The following is a 20,125-nucleotide window of genomic DNA, read 5'->3' as shown; positions in this document are numbered from 1 at the left end:
GTCATTTTTGACAAGGTTTTTCATCACAGTCTTCTACCGTTACCAAACACATTTTAAATACAGTTCAGTACACTTATCGAATGCCACACTGAAACTAAACCTGTGGTTTGACCCCCAAAGTGCTCAGTTGGAATGTTGTTTTTTACAGTCGTTACCATTTGTGGAGTGGTTAAGGAACAGAAATGTGTGCGCTATAAATTCTTGACATATTCACAATCTGCTTAAAAATGGAGGATCTTTTGAGTTATTTATGGGGCGGTCCACAATTACATCAAATGGAAAAAAAATCAGTAAAGCGGTAAAGTAGTTTAGTTCGATTCAACTAGAAATGTGTTTGTTTTTTTTTGCGTTAAATTGCCAGGTTAGTAAGATCAGTGGGTCAAAGCTGGCATCCAAATTTAGTAGTGTCAGTTCACAAGCATTGTCTAATATAGTACGTTTCAAACAGGCATGCTAACAATGGTGAAAAGTTATCATGGGGGAAAGAAAAGCCCCAAACGGGACTCATAACTTTAATGACAGAATTATTTTTACCAACCCATTGACTCTCTGAGTTGGGATGTCTCTTAGTATGTTTCCATGGTTCATTTCAGAAAGTTTCCTCCACAGTCTGGAAACTTTATCGTGTCATTTAAAGATTTAATATATAGTCTTGTCTGTCTATTCATGCATTTCTCCATGATCTGTCTTTTCACTTTTTTGTCTTTTTTTGCTTGTTTTAAAATTAAATCTTCCTTGCTGAAGAAATACTTGCCATAAGCTCATCATGAACTTTTGTATTTGTGCCTTAAATTTAGGATAAAATTACTGAAAATTCTAGAAATGCAAGTCTGAATTTTCCAGAGTGTAGAAAAGTCTGCATTTTCAGACCGCTCCCCATCTCCTTTAAAAGTTGCTTTCACCCACCAGTCCATTAATAGAAATGGGAAATGTTTTCCCATTTCTATTAATTTCCTGTTTCTGGACACTGCTTAAACTCATAGTGGTTCGACTTTACAAATTGACCTCATGTAAATTTCATGCTGGAATTTTATTTGAGGAATATTCCAGGTTCAACAAGAAAATAAAATTGAAAAATATTTGTAAATAAAGACTTACAACCAGCATTAGAAGTCCAGTAGAACTGTTCACCCATCAACCCATTTTCCCCACTATCAATTCACTTTTCCATGTTTTCATCTTTTGTCATTTCCTCTTCAATATAGCTTGTCCACTGGCGTAAAAGTGAATAATTTTAGTCTCGAGTCTGGGAAAATGCATCTCAACATGAAGAAAGAGGAAAATTGTTGTTTTGAATTAGTCATGATGATTCATCAGAATTGACAGGGGAAATTAAATTGATTTTATTTTTCTATATTTAAGGAAGTTTGTCTTAAAACAGGATGGTGTAACAAAGATTCGTCTTCAAAAACCTTCCACCTTGTAACTTTACGCAAAGTTGGACAATTTCAAAAAAGCATTTCTTACGACATCCATCAAATTCAGTAAATAGAATTTTAATATTTACACAAAAGGTTAAGATGTACACTGATGTTGACCCCATTTATAGGAAATGTGCTCCTTTAAAAAAGTTGAGACTTTCTGTAAGTAGTCGTGGTATATTGGTGATAATAATAAATAATGCTGGTAAATAAGTCAAAGTAAACATCCGAGTGTCTGTTATTGTGTAAATAAGCTTTGAGTTGTGTTAAGTTTGCTGTGAATTGCTGATGTGGCTGCAGAGCACCGAGAAGTTTGACTAACGCTAAATGAGTTTAATTAGATGGAAAGTCCCAACGAACCTGACTTTAAAATCACACTCTGACATCGGCCTCTGCTCACTGGAGGAGCACAGTCTTGAACTTTTTCTCCTTTTTTTTCCTAAGAGCTGTGCCAAAGATGCAAGAGTGAGAGCCGGATAATGGTGATAAAAGTCTGCCATTAAATTAGTCATCGTTCTGTCCACTCCACTCAACTGTAACCTTCACTGATCTCCATTTACCTCCTCCTTTTTCTTTGTGCTCAAGACTGAAGGGGCGTCAGTGTTTGGCATGTTTTGGACTATTTGCAGCCCATTTTCTGATTTATACAAGCCAGAGCTTTTTCTTTTTCAGTACTCGCTTCTACCAACTCCTCCTTTTGAACATAAAAGGCATAGTGACATAATAAAAATTCATAAGAGTAGTTGAAGTCTTTGTTTTGTCTTTTTGAAAAATGCTTTCCATAAAACTCAACAGTTTTGACAAAAATGTGAACTCCTAGCTTCCCTACAAATTGAGACATTTACATCAGCCTTATTCCACAAAGCCTCTCTAGACTGACTGTACTAAATAAGACATTTAAAATATATTTACATATCAGATACTTGCCAACTCCTTCAAACCACATGTTACGTTTCCCTTCACTTTGCACAAACATTTAAATACTGGGTGAAGGGTAAATATAATGCCACAAAAGTGAGATACAAAGCCAAACATCTTATAAGTTATGGGATACAATTAGTGTTAAGGCAGTACTACTGAGTGTAAATCAGCCCTCAAATACATCATGTATGCGCTTACCACAATAGCTATTCTCATTACCATGGACTTTAAACGCATGTTCGTAATAATAATTCAAAAAGTCTTGAAAGAAGCCCTTCTGTCTCGACATCTGTTCAGGATGCTGTAAAGAAGTCTCAGGGTCCCCCAGTTGGGCCCGATTTAAAAAATATTTTTTTCCATGCTTGCCAAAAGAAATATTTTTATTTATTTATTTTTTCAACAGAGCTGAAAAGGGTTTTTTGAGGATCACTTAAAAATGATACCCAAGGTTTATTCCAGCATACTTGAACGTCCAGTTTGTTAATCTATGACATGCTGACAGTTTTCCTGTGTCAGAGGATCCAGAGTTCAAGTCCTGACTTCCTTCGTTTCCTCGGAGGGGCTGTTATTGCTGATTGAAGGGATCTATTCTCCTCAGACGTCCGTAGAGTCCAGCCCCATTTATAGTTAATTAATTAGATGAATGAACTCCATTAGGGGAGTTCTGCTGTTCACAAAAATGACGTGAAATCCATCACGCTCAAAAAGAAAGACACCAGGAGGTACTAAAGGGCTCGTTGAGGGAGAGGAATGTTACATTTTAGAAGTCTATAATAAAAAAGATGAGAGAAATTACAGGCCAGACTTGAAGAACTATGCCATATATATGAGTTAATAACAGTGAGTGATTTTAGCCGACTGATCCCTCTAAAGCTGCTCTGGTGACATTGCAGCCTGTACTGGAAATGGCTCTTTTGTTACCCGGCTGAAGTCTGGATTCCCTGAGGGGGGAATACAAATGTACCAGAACAGCAAAGAGTCTCTGCACTTGGAGATTTACTGAAAAAGCCCAAACAGATACCAAAACATCAAACATACTGGGTAAGCCCATGAGGAAATAAGCGTTAAAAGAAGTTTAAAGTACCACCCGGAAAAGTTAAGTACAAATTCTTCCGGTAACGGTTTCTGGCTCTGTTTGATCAGCCTTGGTCCCTGGAGTTGGTTCGTCTGCAGTCTCTCCACAACACTAATAACCGTGAACCCAATGTACTGTCACTGAGCACAGACCTGCTGCTGAACTCTTCCTTCAGTCTTTCTGCTCTCCTAGAAAATGAGGCCGAACTCAGCCTCATTCTGCCACGTCCTCTGGAGTCCCTGCAGCTTCACCTCCACACCAGAACCGGTGTTGAAGAAGAGAAAGCGGCGCCTGCACGCCTAGAGTCCCTCTGTCCCAGCGTCATCCTGACAGCTGATGGACCTAAAAGGGGCTCGTTGTTTGCATGAAGTCTTCTGAGTAAAGAAAAGACTTAACGGCAGTCACACCTCAATGATGTTGACAGATGGCAACCTGTTGTTGTTGTTGTTCTTGGGGAACTGTTGGAGGGGAAAAAAAGACAAGTAAAGACTCGATAAAAAAATTAACTTTAATGAGCATGAGAATGCCTCTGAGAATTTGCTTGGATCAGTAGTTTTCTGCACAGATGAGTGTGATATGGGGCTCTGCAATGTTCCAAGCAGGACAGTGCTAAGGTTTAATATCGCAGCTAAAATCTGCATGTTTTGCTTTCAAGAAGCCAGACTTTCTCACAACTGGTTTTAGTGGCCAAAATACCTGAAATCTGAGATTTTTAGTTTTATGCCATTCTCTGCTTAAAAGCAAAAGGTTAAAAGTGTCTCTTGTATGAATGATCCTATTTTGGTTAATTCATATATTATGTAGATTTTAAAAATGATTTAACTTGAAGTATTGTTTAATGTCTCTTGAGAATGCAATTTTGTGGAATTGGGATATATTTTTGAAGCCGTTATGTGAGAACAGTTCTAGTTAGTTTCATCTTCCAGGATAGATCATTTACCTTCTTGGTCTTTCTGTACTTTCACCAATGTAATAATAATGTAGAAACCATCCTTACTATTGGCTGTGTAGCTCAATATGGCCTTCTTCTGATTAGTTGATCAGACCACTGGGGTTTTGGATTCTCCTTACTTTATTGAATTTAAAATAAATATTGTTTGACGGAGAGGAAGGAATTGCTCCAGATGGATTTTTCTCCAAAGAGTTTGATCATGAAAGTTATTTCTTACTCAAATGTATTTAAGCACAGTTGATCAATGTTAAAATTTTAAAGTCATATTCATCAGCAGTTCCCCAAACAATCTGAGGATATTTCTGTTTTTTTTTTGGTTACTTATGCACGAAAAATATTACAAGAAAGTCTGACTCTTTGGAAATGATGTATGACTCAACACTTTGTTACAGTATTAGAAATCATGACTCAAGTCCTGTTGAAGCAGAATGCTGCAGTCATGCACAAAATGCCACCATGTTTGAGCAGCGATGCGCTGATGCTCAGATGATACCGAATGAAAGCTAATGACGTGTCGGTGGAAAATAAGTCGAGAAGTGGCCGGGACCATTCACCTGGCCAGAGTCGCTGAGAGGGGAGGCACCCAGGGAGAGGAGAGGGAGCAGAGGGGTGGGTTATACCTTACTGCGCAGCAGCCCCCCCGTCGGGTGTTCAGGAGTGCTGCACTCTGAGGAGTTTTTGGCTTTGTCCTTGTTGTTGTTGGGCTCGTTGTCTTTGATTATGTCATATTGACGACAGAAGAGGGCAATCACACCTGAAGGGAGAAAACAAGTAGAGCGCCTGTTGTTCCATTTTTTTTTTAGGAAGCAGTGATGGTTGATTTGGGTTGTTAAATAAGCCTGTTCTCACCTGCCCACATGATGAGTACGACCACAATGATGATGAGCTCTCCAGCCCTCAGCTGAGTCGCCTGACCCACCTCCTCCATGGTCACTTCGTCTGGAAAGGTCAAGAGGGAGAAGGTCACTGGCTATACAAACTAAAATTGATTTCCTACAGTAACAAACGGGGATTTCTCATTAATCATTTTAATAACTTAGAAGATTTGCTTTAGGTACTCTATTCATTAAAAGAGCCAAGGTCATCTTATTTGGGTCTAGAACAAAAGTAACTCTTAAGTCTTCTTTTATTATTGACATATTCATTAATATTCCCCTCACTATAATGAATTTTCTATACATCTTGACGCACCACCATTGTTATCCCCAGGGTCTGCCTATCATGTACTTTAATAAGTCAAGACTTATTAAATTAGTAATGAGAGGGAGAGTTCAGAATAATCATGGGTGTTGATGAATTTGTTTAATAATATATTACAGATGTTGGTCACAATAAATTTCACTCTATATCATTTAGAATGATGTGAGAAAAAATGTTAAGATTCTTGAAGTAGAAAAGTGAAATAATGTGAGCGTAAAAACAGACAGGTTTTGTCTGTGTAATCAAGCGTGTGTGAATGTCTTGCTTTATGTTGACCACTGTTCTTTGTTGGGAAAAACTGGACGTCAGGAAAAGTTTTGAAATTTTCTACAAATATTGCAAAAACAAAGACGAAATTCTTTTCATTTAATTTTTTTTAAATTCATGGCAACTTTGTCATTTCATGTTTTTTGTCCTTGAAAACCATGACTGTAGTATCATTATTTCGAATGCTGAAACAAAAGGTTACGATTAAGTACAGATCTGATAACATTTTAAGTTGGATGTTTTAATCGTATTTCCGGTATTTTGTCACATTTAAAACTTCAGAACATCAATGAAAACCAATATTTCAGTTCACATTATTCTAAAATATACAGAGGAGTGTTATAGATTAGCAAAACTCTTAAGATTTATGTTCTTTCGCCTATTAGTATAGAGAAGCTTTAGTCACTCTCATTGAGCCTGCCAGCTTCTCATAAACTATTCAGAGTGGGATTTCTTGTCTTCAAGCTCCTGTTCTCTGCAGGGATTTTTCCAAGAGTTTTCTCTCTCTGAAGCTTCAAAAAGTGTCACAGCACACTGCTGCAGAGCTGCCGTCGACACTGAACTGCTCGACTGTCATTTAGTCCAATTGGGGTTTCACTGACAGACTTTTTCCAGACAGCTCCTGTTCAAGACCTGTATTTGTACTCAAGAAGGCTTTTTGAACATTTTTGCAAAATATGTGAGAAAATTACAGATTCTTTTATAAAGGTTTTGTAGTTGACCTTTTCCAAAAATGTTTCTTGCGTTCAGTAAATCGTCTTCTGCTCTCTTCTTTAATGGCAGCGGAATATAGCACAGGCTTAAAACAATGAGGATTTTCTACTGATTTACACACAAATTCAGTGACAAAAGTCTTTTTCCATGCACTGTTGTGTGACCTGAAGTTTATTGCGACACACAGAGCTTTCCAGCCTGTTCCATCCAACAGCAGCGGGTGACATTTGGTGCGCCCTGTGTGCAGGATCCCCATGCTCCAGTGGCTTTTAGCAACAAGCAGTTCTATCAATCGATTGGTCTCACAACAGCCAGGGGCCCGTGATGCTTTCAGCTAGCTGACCAAACCGGACTGACTGGTCGCCTGGAACACCTGACAGAAGCCTGTTTGGTGTTGGGGCTTTTTTAAAAAAAAAAAAAAAATATATATATATATATATATATAAAAAAAATTCCCTTCTCACCCACCGCGGGTGGTTCTTATCCTCTGAGCTCGGGTCCTCTACCAGAGGCCTGGGAGCTTGAGGGTTCTGCGCAGTATCTTGGCTGTGCCAAGGATTGCACATTTCTGGACTGAGATGTGTCAAGAAAATCCGAGCTCATCCCACTTCCCCATGCTGGAGATTTTAGTTTAACAGTAATAATAAATAAAGTTATCTTTAAAATGAATCACTCAAGTGACATCAAGGCCCAACAGTAGACTTAGGTGTCAATAAAATAAATCTGGTTGTGTGTGTTGTTTTTGTCTAAAGCAAACTTTGCTTTAATTCTACTTTTTTCTATCTAATCATAAGAAATCATAGTCAGTCAGAGAGAGTCATTAAACAGGAAAAGCAGGTTTCCTGGAAAAAGAGGAAGTTTCCAGCCTGCAGATTTATAAAAATAGCTGAGACTATTCCTTAGGTTAAAGCATGAAAGTTTTAAAGAATGAAATCTAAACATTTGAGTAATTTGATAAGATTCAAAGTAAAATGCTTATATTAATATTGGTTTACTTGTAATAATACTTACACTTACATTTGTGAGAACATTTATAAGAAAAACCAGTAACCGTAACTTTAGTATCAAATAATTAGAATCATGGATTATTCTGGGTTTCTTTTCAGAAAAACATCTGTAATAACTCACATTAGGATTATAATAAGGATAATTAATAAGTTATGGTTATAAAATCATAAATGAATGATAGATCAGAGAAGCTGAAGAAAATAAATGTGATATAAGTTATGGTTATAAAATTATAAATGAATGCTAAATCAGAGAAGCTAAAGAAAATAAATGTGATATAAATGTGATTTTGACATTGAACTTGAAATGGTGTAAAAGGTGTAACTGCAATTAAACATCACTGATATGTTATAGGTAGATAGTAGGTGAAAGGTGAACGGTTAAGGGAAAAAGGGGAACTATAGGAGAGCAGAGATGATCAACGCCTTATTTAGGTGAAAGGTTGTGAAGACAGCAGACACAGGAGGTTGAGCAACCCTGAGACATTAGCACAGACATCAGGACATAATGTCTGAAGGACAGTGATGGATGTGAGGTCATCTGTCTAAGCAGACAGCCAATGAAAACGCACCAAAGGGTGGATAAACCCTATAAAAAGTGGGTGCAAAAGAGGAACCTTTTGTTGGATCCTCCGGGCAGCTTCGAGCCAAGAGATGGACAAAGAACTCTGCAGCTGAAGAAGAGCCGGGGCCACGGAGCCGAAGACTGTCCTGCCATGAGGACCAACCCGTCAGGCCCACAACTTGTGGCTTCGAATCGCACTTCTCTCATCAGCTGGGTTCAGACCCCAAAGACAAAGATGAAGACAAAGACAAAGGCAAAGACAAAGAAGAAGAACTGGTGCCTTTTTTCCTGCCAGCACCAAGTCCTGTGTGACCTCACCATCCATGCGGAGAAGAAGCTCATCAGACCTACAGAGATTCCTGCCTTCGCCGATCAACATCTTCCTCCTGCTGCAGCACCTTCTTCATCTTCAATCATCACAGAGATTCCTGCCTTCGCCGATCAACATCTTCCTCCTGCTGCAGCACCTTCTTCATCTTCAATCATCACAGAGATCCCTGCCTTCGCCGATCAACATCTTCCTCCTGCTGCAGCACCTTCTTCATCATCAAGCCAGGTCTGGGGTTCGAAACGCCAAACTCCGTCCGTCTCTCTCAAAGGTTCCTTTTTTAGTTCTCAGTATCAGCAGTAGGGAAAGATAGACTAGATGATTGATTTTACTTATTTGATTATTTCTGCTACTGAATTAAGCTGTACTGACCCTTGCAAAACTGCCTTACTAATAAAATATTTAGCATAAAGAAAATCTAAAAGATGTTGTGGACATTCAGTTAATGAGTCACCTTAAAGTTCTTTGATGGTTGTAAAATAGCTGTGATGTTTGATTCTGGAGAGGAAAAAGTTTAAAATGTTTTTAGGTTGCTGGTAGCCCAAATTTAAAACGTCATCCTTGGGACTCGCCCGAGTCACTAAAACCTACCTGGTTCAATAACAAATGCAAGTTGTAAAATAGAGAACGAGCGACCGTTAACAGGTGTGCTCTGTGAAACTAGTTGGCTGTAGGCTGCTCAGTCTGGCTAATTCACAGGGGGAAGAAGGGTGGGACACCTGGATGTTGGCCGTCAGAAACCAGGCGAATCGTTTCTCGAAACCAGCTTAAACAGAGTTTACTTCAGTTCTGGGCAGGGTAAATCCCAGCAGATTTAGGAAACTCAATTAACCCGTTAGAAGGAGAGCTGGTAGCACATCTCCCCTCTCAGAAGAGGAAGTAGAGAGTGAGAGATTAGAGACAGAAAGGAGGGGGGGGGGGGGGGGGGGGGGTGTTGCGCAACAACAGATGTCTGATGTTGTTCCTGGGATCTGTTGTAGCCATTGGTCCAGTTTGGGGGTGACAGGGGGTGTCTGTGCATTATCCACATGTGGCATCTGATTTGAGCAATATTCCTGTCTTTCTCTTAACTCATTGCCACATCTTTTTGCATTGAGTACATGTTATGTTGGCTTCTTTTCAACCCAGTTTTTTGTTCTTTTGATCTTGTGTATCTCAGTCCCATGGTGAAAAAAGGGGAGTAATCTGGCATTTCAGGCTCATCCTTTGCTCCTTATTCTCAGAGCAGTGTGACATGGGAGAACAGTAAGGCTGAGCAGCTGAAAGAGAACCGTGAAAACCTCTTTTTATTCCTCAGGATGTTCACCCAGCATGTCTAGACAACAGCTGCACTGAGATCTGCTCCCATTCTGCAGACTGCACCACTGTCTGCTAACAAACTCCTCTTTTCATGTCAGATTTACAGCACTATTGGTTTTCATCTTCTTAAATCTGTTCCAGTATTAAACATATCTCTGAGTGATCTACAGAAATGTTGCAAAAGGAGGTGTTGTAAATGTAAAAGAAACAAAATAAGATTATTCTGAGACATGTTAGTGCAACAGTTTTTATTATAAAACGTGTACCTTTGCAGGTTTTTGTGATAAAAAAAATCAGACTTTTCCTAATTTTAATGTGGTATATCAAGTATTTTTCAATTAAAAACAAATATTTACATAATATATAGTTATAAATTATTTAATATGTGTTATTAGTGAGGAGAGGAGCAATAAAAATCCACAGTAGTATACAGACATGGCACAATGAATAATTAGAGAGAATATCACACAGCTATGGCTTTACCAAAACTGGATATTTCTCTATATTCTGGTGAAAAGGTGAGGCTGAAATTATTCGTGGAGGCTGCCAAAAGATCAAAAGCTACACAGGTTCTGGTTGGTACTGGTTGTGTTCACCATGCACCCAGTGTCCCATATGTTCTACTTAAGTCTGGCCTAAGGAGGACTGAAGTCTGTTCTTCCCCACGAAAAAACCTCCAGATCCGACCTAAGTCTTTTAAACCTTGTGGAACAATGTGTTACTGTCTCATCAAACCAAACTTAAACTCTTGGACACAATTACCAAACGTGCCAGAATTAACAAAAGAGCGGATACATGAGAGGTTTTGAATAGCCAGGTCAAAGTTCAGGACTAAATCTTATGAAGGTTGCTGACAAGAGACGTGTTCAAAATCCGATAGATTTGAGAACCTTTGCGAAGCCAGAGTGGGAAAATGACATCAAAGGGTAGAAAATGTTTTGAAAAAATGTATCATAGTTTAATTTTTTCCCTCCAAATATCTGTCATCCTAACAAGGGAGTGTGGACTTCTTATATTTACTATAAATCTACAAACCTAAACAGTCCTTTAACTGCTTTTTATTTTGAGTTTTTGCATTTAAACATTTCTTCTCCTACTCATATTTGTGTTGGAACTGAGTTGAGTTTGATCTGCGTCTCAGTCATTTGTAAAACAAGCATCGCTTTGAATGCTACTGTAGCAAGAATTTCCTGTGAATTGAATTACAAGATGTTTACTCAGAGAAAAGCTGCTCATCTGCCACAGCAAAATGTTCCTCTGTTCTAACCTAGTCGAGTTAATTAAACAGACATCCTTGAAAAAGCACTGCGGATGAAAAAGAGGACGACTGGGACTGTGCCAAACCGTGAAGAGGTGGTCTCATGAGGATGTTCAATCTTTGATGATAGGAAAAGGTGCGGAAGAGGAAATCTTTTTCATTTCCCAGTGAACAGGGGCTCGGTGTGCGCATCGAAAACACTTCATTTGTTTTAGCAGCGATAACCTGAAGAGACAGTCTAGTTTGGTGAAAATTTAACTTAATCCTGAAAGCAGGTTTTCAATATTTTTAGACAACAAGTGCATATTTCTTTGTTTTCTTTCACTGTAATTGTATTGTACTGCAACAGTATTTGCTAATAGTTCAAATGTTTGATCGATGGATGAGTACATATAAGGAAGTCATTTAATTTATGACAAAAAGTCACCAAGTTTGACTCACTGCTGGGCTAAACAGTTTCCTATCCACATTATTTCTCTATACTACCACTAAAGATGGTGTTCCACAGGGCTTTGCTCTTTACTTTATATGTGCTTTATTTGCTTCTCTTATAATCTTTTAAAGTACTTCAAACATATCTTTTTATAACTTTTTTGAAGATTATGTTGACTTTTTTTATTATGTTTAGATATGTAATTTAATAATGTTGTTTTTGCAAGGCTTCTGAGTTAGTTACTAATTTATTTAGCCAGTAAAGTAATGTTTTACCATTATCGATTATGATTTTTTAAAATCTTCATTAGAAGAGTATAGTTCCTCCTAAATATGTTTCAACAGTATTGAAATATTATAGAACATTGAGCATTATTCATGGCCAGGGCTGGCCCAAGACTCCATGGGGCCCTAAGAGAAATTTGATTTTGGGGCCCTATAGATCTGCTAACAATGTGGACTAGATCATTCACACACCTGCTATAAACTTATTGCATCTCTGGCAGTGCTGTTTATATTATATACATGTATAATATAGGATACATTTATTGGCCAACTGATTTATTGACCAGTTGATTTGTGCCGATTTCCTTAATTTTGAGGGATTGTGATTGGCTGATACTTACATGTGAAGCTGATCTTATCCCCTAATCTTATCGTCGTCAGCAAAGGTTTAAAAATCCGTCTCTGTCCTCGTCTGCTCTACAGTGAGAGGTTTGACTGACAGACCGACTCACCAGGTCAGGTCTGAACGTTTGCAGTTAACAATATTCACCCCACTGTTGCCAACTCAGCGACTTCCTTGCTATATTTAGAGACATTTCAGACAAAAAAAATTCATATCAGCCAAAATCAAAATCGGCTGCTCAGGCTTTATAAAAATCGGTGACCAGGGATCGGCCAGAAAACTGCCATCGGTGCAGCCGACAAATTTTTGATTAAATAAATTTCTCTTAAGAGTAACTTCAATAGCTAAAAACATAATTTATACCAGGTGAGTCTTTCTCCTTTGAGAATGTGAATTGGTACTGGACTGATTCTGTACCTTCAAATGATTTTAATAGAAGTTTCACATAACTTAGTTGATGTAAAAATAATGTTTGTTTTAGCCACAAAATGATTATGCTCAGCAGCAAACAACAAATCCCCAACTACTATAGAGAAGTTCATCGATGTAGCAGCTATGTAGCCTGACGTAAAAACATTTTGCTAGACAATGTCAAACATTGAGAAGTTTTAATTATTGTTATCAAACGTTGTCAAACACGGCGTTTTGAAGCCAAAAATACCTCAGAAATATACAGAGCCAACCAATCAACTCATTTAAAGTTAAAACTCAGTTTCACACAAACACAAAGAACCTAGCATAAGTGTTTGGCTGTTGAACTGAACCGTTCCAGGTCGCTATCAAGATAATTTTCTATTTGCAGCAGCTTTACAACTCTTTTACATTACATGACATTACCAAGGCACATTAAAACAAACTTTATCTTGGCTTTTTTCTATTTTTCCTCTTTCTTTTCTCCCTGAAGGATAAGTCCTTTTTTGAGACATTGTTTTGCTTACTTTTCTTCTGACCGGAGCTTTGGACGTTTGGATGCGCTCTGCACGGGCAGCTCATGTTACCAGCGGTACCTACCGCGGCCACCAGGGGCTCCCAAGAGCAAATAATTTTTTTCTTTTTATCAATAAAATAATAATTTCTACATACATAATAAAACATATATTATTGTAAAAACAAATCACTTCATAGTGAAATTGTGTGTTTTTGATATTATAATGACATAGAAATTATTACTTAAAATTTTTTTTAAAAAACAACATCAGCTCCACTGTGGCCCCTTAGTGGCCCTGGGGCCCTAAGCGGCTGCTTAGTTTGCTTATGCCTTGGGCCGGCCCTGTTCATGATACTGGAATTCAGTTTGAGATTTAAGTATCACGTCAACCCAAGTGCTCAATGACTTTGACAAAGTCACATTTATTTTCTTTTTGTATGACGTCTTTATATGTGAAATTTTAAGACATATTATGAATAATATGTTCTGATGTTTTAAATATGTTTCTTCGATTCCCGTGGAGTGTTATATGTTCATTAAAAGTTAACAGATCTAAATAAATCACTTTTACAGTTGCGCCATTTAAAAATTAATTACCATCCACGTTAAAAGTGTTTTTATGTGCGTGCTAAAAAAATACAACAAAATTTCTGTCCATTTATGTGAACTATTTAGTGTTTGGAGTGACAAAAGCAACAACATGTAATTACATGAAATTGTAAAAAGATCCAATTAAAAAGTGTTTGCTTGTGTTTTGCGCGGTGATTGATCTCACTAAACTCTTCCCTGCTGCATAAATAACACTCAGACAACGTATTCAGTATTAATTAGGTCTTGGTGGTCGCCACCACATCTCTTCAGTGTTTATCACTGATTGTTTTTATGTTCTACATGTTTTCTGGCAGCCCACTTACAGCTTCAGCAGAAGTTCAGACTCCCTCTGGCTCCAAACAGTGCGGAGCATCGCGGCAGCTCATATGAGAGAAGAGTGTAAATGAGAGGGGGAATAGATGGAGCAATGGCTCAGCCAAAAGCACATCGATTCTCCACCCCTTACAGCTTCCTTACTACCTCCTTCGTCTGTCTGATAAATGCCTTTCCTCATTTTGGTTTACAGTGGTGCTGTGCAGGGTGCATACAGAGTGGCTCTTGCGGAAAAACATCAATAAACAGTGAAGTATGCTTCCCCTGTCGGGCGTTTTGCTCCGTAGCTGTAGTCAGTAGGGGAGAGATGGAGCAGTCTGTTGTGAAATTTCATTTCATGCTTTGTGTGTCTATTGATTTCTTTTGGATTTTTAGGCTAAATCTGTCACTGTGTTGTCAAAAGGCCAAGTCCCTTTTGTACTTATGCCCTAAAAAATGAGCAGAAGAGCTTTCCTCCATCCTTCTAGCTGTAAATGACTAAACAAGTGAGTGTATTTGCATGTGGCTATTTACTCTTAGAGGCCTGTGTCTCGGCCTCCTTTGGGGTTCGGAAGCGCAGCGGTTCGCTCAGCGGGCTCGTCCCGGACATGCTGACGGACTGGACGTGCACAATGTAGTCTGTCTCCTCCTCCAAGTCCCATAATGCACAGGTGCGCGTGGTGGTGTTGACTTCCTGGATGAACCGCAGCATGCGCACGTCTTTCTTCTGTTGAAGCAGAAAACAACATGGGGGTTGACTGATGAAACAAAGACTTGAAAACACACACAAAAAATTCACCTTTTAAAGGTAGAGGGAAAGCCAGGGCATGCTGCTGTCACCACTGAGTACCAGGAGGGCTTTTGTGAAATTTTTATTGGATTACACATCCTTCTATCTTTGTATCTTGGCAAACGCAGAGTTGTCTTATTTGCAAAATGGGTAAACTGGAAGCAAAAGGATCTCTGCAACTGATCAAAGTGGCACCATCGAGTTTTCCAGACAGCATGAATGAAAGCTCCTTGATGGTTTGATCTCTCTAGTATTCAGACGTAGCCAACTTTGTTGACATGTGTGGGGTGTACATAGCCTTAAAACATATTCAACTTTAAGTGCAGTAGCATAATCTCACCATTCAAAAAATAAGTCTAGCCTTTAATTTCAAAACATTTAATCAGTGATAATGAAAAAAACAACTTTTAATATTATGACTGTTGCTAATTCTATCAATCTCTTAGCCCACACCTGTCAAACCCATTGGTAAAAACAAATAGTGGGTTTAAGTGATTGCTGCCTCAGCCTTCCTTCATATCAAGTTATAACCAGGATAATAAAAAAAATCACATTTAACATCATACATTAGCACAAATATTGTAAAAATTCCTTGCAAATATTTCTAATTTAGAACCACAAAATCTGTGATTTTGATTGAAAAATGATCAAAATCCTGGAGGGACAGCTATTTATTCATATTTTACCAGTTTAATGGGTTTTATCAATACATTCTGGTGCAACCGACTTTTTAAAAACATTCAAATTTTTGATATGGCCCAAAATGAAACTGAGTTTGCCTTAGACTGATCAGTTTCTTACAGTTTCTAATTTGTAATCCGTAACCATTTACTTACCAGAAGTTTAAATCTGATATGATGCAGAGGGTCATTTTAGCCCCTAAAAAAGGCTGAATGAGTATCAGTAACATTGTTTGTTCAGAAGAAAAAGGAGTATAGACTGTGTTTAACCAAATCTCCAGCATGTAGAACCACTCACCTATCAAAAATAAGTCCCTTTAGGAGAAAATGAGTTCCACCTCATTTCTTAAGTATCTCAAGATACTGTGAAACGTGATAAATGCTCACTAGCACTCTTGTCTTAACCCTGAATACATACTGTGAACTGAACTCAGTTGTCAATCATGGAAGCAGGAGATAGCATCGTTACACATAGTTGGAAAGTTATGTTAAAAAGCAAAACTTCGGAACAGAGTCCACCCATGGGATTTAACCTCAGTATAATTGCAGGGTTACTGTCAAGGTTTATTGGTTTCTTAGAGAGCATTTGTGAACAAACAGCAACATGGAGACCAGGGAAGCAGATGGGTCAGGGAGGAAGTTGTGCAAAAATTTAAAGCAGGGTTATTTTATAAAGCAATATAAGTCAATATAGTCAGTCTGACTAAGATTGAGCTGTTTTACAATTATTGCCCTCTCTAGCTCTGCAAAGCTAGTATAGTCCAAATGTAGCTCTAGAAAATAGTGAGTCATGGGAGTTTAAGATAAATGTACACCACACTGCTCAGAAATTCGTATTTTATTTTCACTCAGCTTCTCAAAACACTTTACTCTGTGTTGGTTTGCTACACAAAATCCCAATAAAATACATTAACACTTGTGTGCAAAGGTTTTTCGAAAGCACTGTAGATCTCTGCAGACTGCCAGCACAAACATTCACCCAAACAACCATGTGGCTCCAGTCTCATATTTAATAGAGCAAGAGAACAATGCTACAGAACCTTTTCATTTGTAATTCTATGAATAATTGATCATGTAAGTCCTCAAATTCCCAAACTGTTCCTTACAAAAACAAGCAAGTGCGTTATTGAAACACTATAAGTGCACATATAATAAACATTATTGTCCTAACTGTTGTTTTACAGACAGAGGCTCTGCTGTACATCCCCTGGCTGTGGAGCTATGTGTGGATGTAAAATGAGGTGAATGAAGTTAAATTCTTTGCCTGTTTAGACTATTAATACACCTTGGCTTCTTTTTGTAAATCCGTATCTTCTTAACCTTGTTGTGTTTTGTCCACTGATGTCTCCTACACAATCTGTTACTCACCTGCTGTGTGATGGCAAAGCCAATGACGGGGTCTCCCTCGGGGATGTCCCATGCCACCACAGCAAAGTTTGCTTTCACCTCTTTGATGGTCACATTGACGGGAGGCGACAGGCTATCTGCAAACAATGAGACAGGAAGAAAAGCCTTTTGTTCACGCTCTAATATAAAGTAAAGTAAAAGCTCAGTTTTTGTGTTCTGCTACAATGTCGGGAAGCCAAGTTTGTTGGTGTGAATAAATAGCTCAGAGGAATCTATTTTATGAGGTTGGGATTCATAGTGGGGAGTAGGAAGAGGAAAAACAGTGAAAAATGCTATTTATTTTCTTTGGTTGTACCCCCAAGAAATAAGGGAGACTGTAGATATAAGCTTACTTTGTGTATTAGCGCATATTTAGGTAAATTTGGTCCATACCCTCTACAAATACCTGGAGTCCATATAGTCCAAAATTTAACAGCAAGAAACAGTATAAAATAGTAAAAAAAAAAAGTAATGAAAAATGGCAGAGAAGATAAGGTGTTGCTCAGTTGATGTTTTTAGTTATTTTGAAGAAGCCTCAGATTGGTAGAAAATGACTACCAATCTGTAGTCATTGTCTACAGATCAAACCATCAGAGGTCAGTTTTAGTTTTCCCAAGTCAGTAATTCTACATCTAGACTTTGCTCTGTGATCCTCCTCCTACCTGTTGATGCACAAGGCCAGTCAGATAGCTGAAATGTTGTTACACTATTTTCTTAAAACAAGCAGGCAATGAAGTTACTGAATCTAATGAAGTGCTGACCGTCATTCTGAATAAAGTATGACTGTTTAAAAACTACAGGCAGGGGCAGCATGTCTACCACAGCCAGCATGCAGTCATAGTTTTAGTGTTTATTCTGAATGACCTTTTTGGATAAATACATCGTAAATACATCGTAAACTCACCACATTTTGTACAAAAATCTGTCACAGTTATTTCCAGGATTGTTAAAACTTTGATGTAGAGACTATTTGCAGGCAAAGCACTGAATGCACTGACGCATCATTTCTAGCAACCCAGCGTTGCTGCTTAGGCCAGATTGCTGCCAAGGTTTGAGGGGCATCAACAGCAAAAGAAAAATATAATTTTTTTTTGTGTAAATACCATTGCATTATGAAACCGTGGCAGTTATACAGTAGCCACATGGGAGAAAATCGAATAAAATCAGTCCTTTGGTTAGTTTAAACTTATGTAAGTGTGAAGCTTTGATCTTCACATGCTTGTAAATTAAGTCCCTGAAATGAAAGTTTCTTTTGGTGTTTTCATATATTGTTGTGGAATGAAACACCCGGATCATTGTTTATAAATACCACATTTTTAATCAAAGAAAATCTTAAAAATAGTACCATTAATTTCTTTATGTATTCATCCAATTTGTATTTTGATTGCAAGCTTTAATATTTAGCAAGTCCTTATTAAACTTCCCATTTTCTGTCTCTTTGTAAGTATTTGAAAACAAGAGCAATAAAATGCTCCAACACAAACCAATTTAAAGAGACGCTAATGACTTTGGACTCGTTATCAGAATACGTCTAATGACTAAACAACTGTGTGTCTCCTCGTTTTGGTTTGGTGTCGAGTTCCAAACACACCTCTGGTTTAATTAGGGTCACACTCTACAAGAGCTGCGAATAATAATTTGCCTTCATTACACAATTAGTGGTGAGATTATGTGTTGCTCTGGGTGCACTTTGGTGGCCTCAGCTGCTGGGGACTTGGAGTCTGTAATTATGAAGCTCAAGGCTGCACACGTCTGATGTGTGTAGATCGCACTATTAAAGGACCGGAAAGCTAAGGGAAAGAACAAATGATCTGTTAAAGGTTCTGATTTAAATTAGGGGGCTCATAATGAACTTTTAAACTTTAATGTTAATACAAGACACAAAGAATGACTGAAAGTCAAGATGAGTGTGGGCCTTTTTATTTTAACGATTATGCCCTCGCATCTGAACTCTATTGTTGTGAAATGCTGGATCCTTCCTTTAAGAAGCACTGATTGATATTTGCTTTGTGGAGCTGAAAGGTGAATAAAGACGAGAAGTTTTAAGCGAGGCCGCTCCGAGGCTTTGACGGGTCATAAATCTTACTCGACCAATCAAATGGAATCAATGAGTCATTGAATAGGTTAACGCTCACTTGCCCTCAAACCCGCACCAACCTCACAGCTGGTAATTACAGGACAATGGGCTGCTCTAGTGCTTGTGTACGTACTGTACATTTAGAAACAGGGGCTGCGGTTTTTTGTTTTTTTTTGCCTTTCTTTTGTTTTGCGCTGCCTCTCGGCTTGATGCCTGTGGCTGACATCTTGATGAATGACCTGACTAACTGCAGATGACAGGATGGAGACTCGCTGCATCTCTTCATCAGAAATGAGGGGGGAAACTTTGATGTTTGCAGTGGATGTGCTTTTGTTTACTGTCTGCTGTTTACTTGGTTAGCCTGGAGGATGGGCGTCTAGGGCTCCGGAGCCAAATGAAAGCGTAGGAATCACAAATGAAGCTTATCATCTCTCTGTTGGTGCTCACTTTATTTTCTGTTCTCCCTCCTGGAGCACATTTATTTCTGTCTGTGACACCATTGCTTACTTTACACGTGCTAAACTGCTGTTTAAAAATAATGAATACAAGTTCTTCTGCACACTGTGGGAACAAACATATTCATGTAGCCTACATTTTTATCTTACCTATCGCTTCACATTACAATCCTCATTCATATTTTAACATTGAGGAAAGCTGTTGCATAAAGTGCGAGACTTTACTATTAAAGAAGAGTTTCCCAACCTTTGTCCTCGTGGTTTTGGCGTTTAACATTTAACTATAAGTACTGCTGACTAACAGGCATACAACAAGCTTAAATCATTTTAATCAGCTGCGTTTCGAAAACAAACAAACAAAAACAAAAAAACGTGACACAGACAATGTTTTAAAGAGTGATTAGTTCTTTTCCTGACTCAGTCAGAGAAATGTTGTTCTTGATGGATTTCAAACTCAGCTCCTTGAAAGAATACACTTCCAGATTAAGAATAATCGCAAGTAAACCTATAATAATATGAGAACTATGACCGCTATGAATGAGTGGATGTTATAATTATTTGTAAAACTTTTCTTTTAAATCTGAGAAAGATTCCTCTAACCTCCACAAATTGAAACGTCTTTCACTTCGGTTATCTGATTACTGAGGCACATTGACATGCTGACGCTATCCAAGCCTTACTCTCAACATATTTGTTTCAGCTAAATTTGGATAGGTCCGGTGGCTAACAGAAGATAAAGAAGGATAAATATTAAAGATAAATATAAATAAAGATAAATATTTGATACATATCAAAATAAAACTTAAAAAATGTCCAGAGTTTAAAACTAATTTTGGATA

General features: G+C 38.1%; 1 protein-coding gene and 1 long non-coding RNA gene across 3 annotated transcripts in view; one reads left to right on the top strand and one right to left on the bottom strand.

Annotated features, from left to right (window-relative positions):
• Window positions 1-204: 204 nt before the first annotated feature.
• fndc5a (fibronectin type III domain containing 5a) overlaps window positions 205-20,125 on the bottom strand; it is a 34,807-nt gene continuing 14,886 nt past the window's right edge. The window contains exons 2-6 of one of the 2 annotated variants that reach the window (XR_004336829.1): window positions 16,737-16,852; window positions 14,433-14,625; window positions 5,219-5,308; window positions 4,924-5,123; window positions 205-3,875 (exon numbers count right to left, since the gene is read on the bottom strand). Coding sequence is in view for 1 of the 2 variants with exons in the window: in XM_032547590.1 (XP_032403481.1) it covers window positions 3,819-3,875; window positions 4,990-5,123; window positions 5,219-5,308; window positions 14,433-14,625; window positions 16,737-16,852 (590 nt within the window). In the remaining variant the exon portion in view is untranslated. The remainder of the gene's footprint in view (window positions 3,876-4,923; window positions 5,124-5,218; window positions 5,309-14,432; window positions 14,626-16,736; window positions 16,853-20,125) is intronic. The other variant, XM_032547590.1, reaches the window with a different exon arrangement.
• LOC116709191 (uncharacterized) lies at window positions 3,883-19,696 on the top strand. The gene is made up of 3 exons (XR_004336830.1): window positions 3,883-4,452; window positions 9,856-9,863; window positions 19,684-19,696. It is a non-coding gene; the product is annotated as an uncharacterized LOC116709191 (long non-coding RNA).

The sequence above is a fragment of the Xiphophorus hellerii genome, chromosome 19 (genome assembly GCF_003331165.1).
Source record: "Xiphophorus hellerii strain 12219 chromosome 19, Xiphophorus_hellerii-4.1, whole genome shotgun sequence".
NCBI lineage: Eukaryota > Metazoa > Chordata > Actinopteri > Cyprinodontiformes > Poeciliidae > Xiphophorus > Xiphophorus hellerii.
Note: the sequence above shows the minus strand (reverse complement) of the source record. Positions and strands in the feature narration are given on the sequence as shown.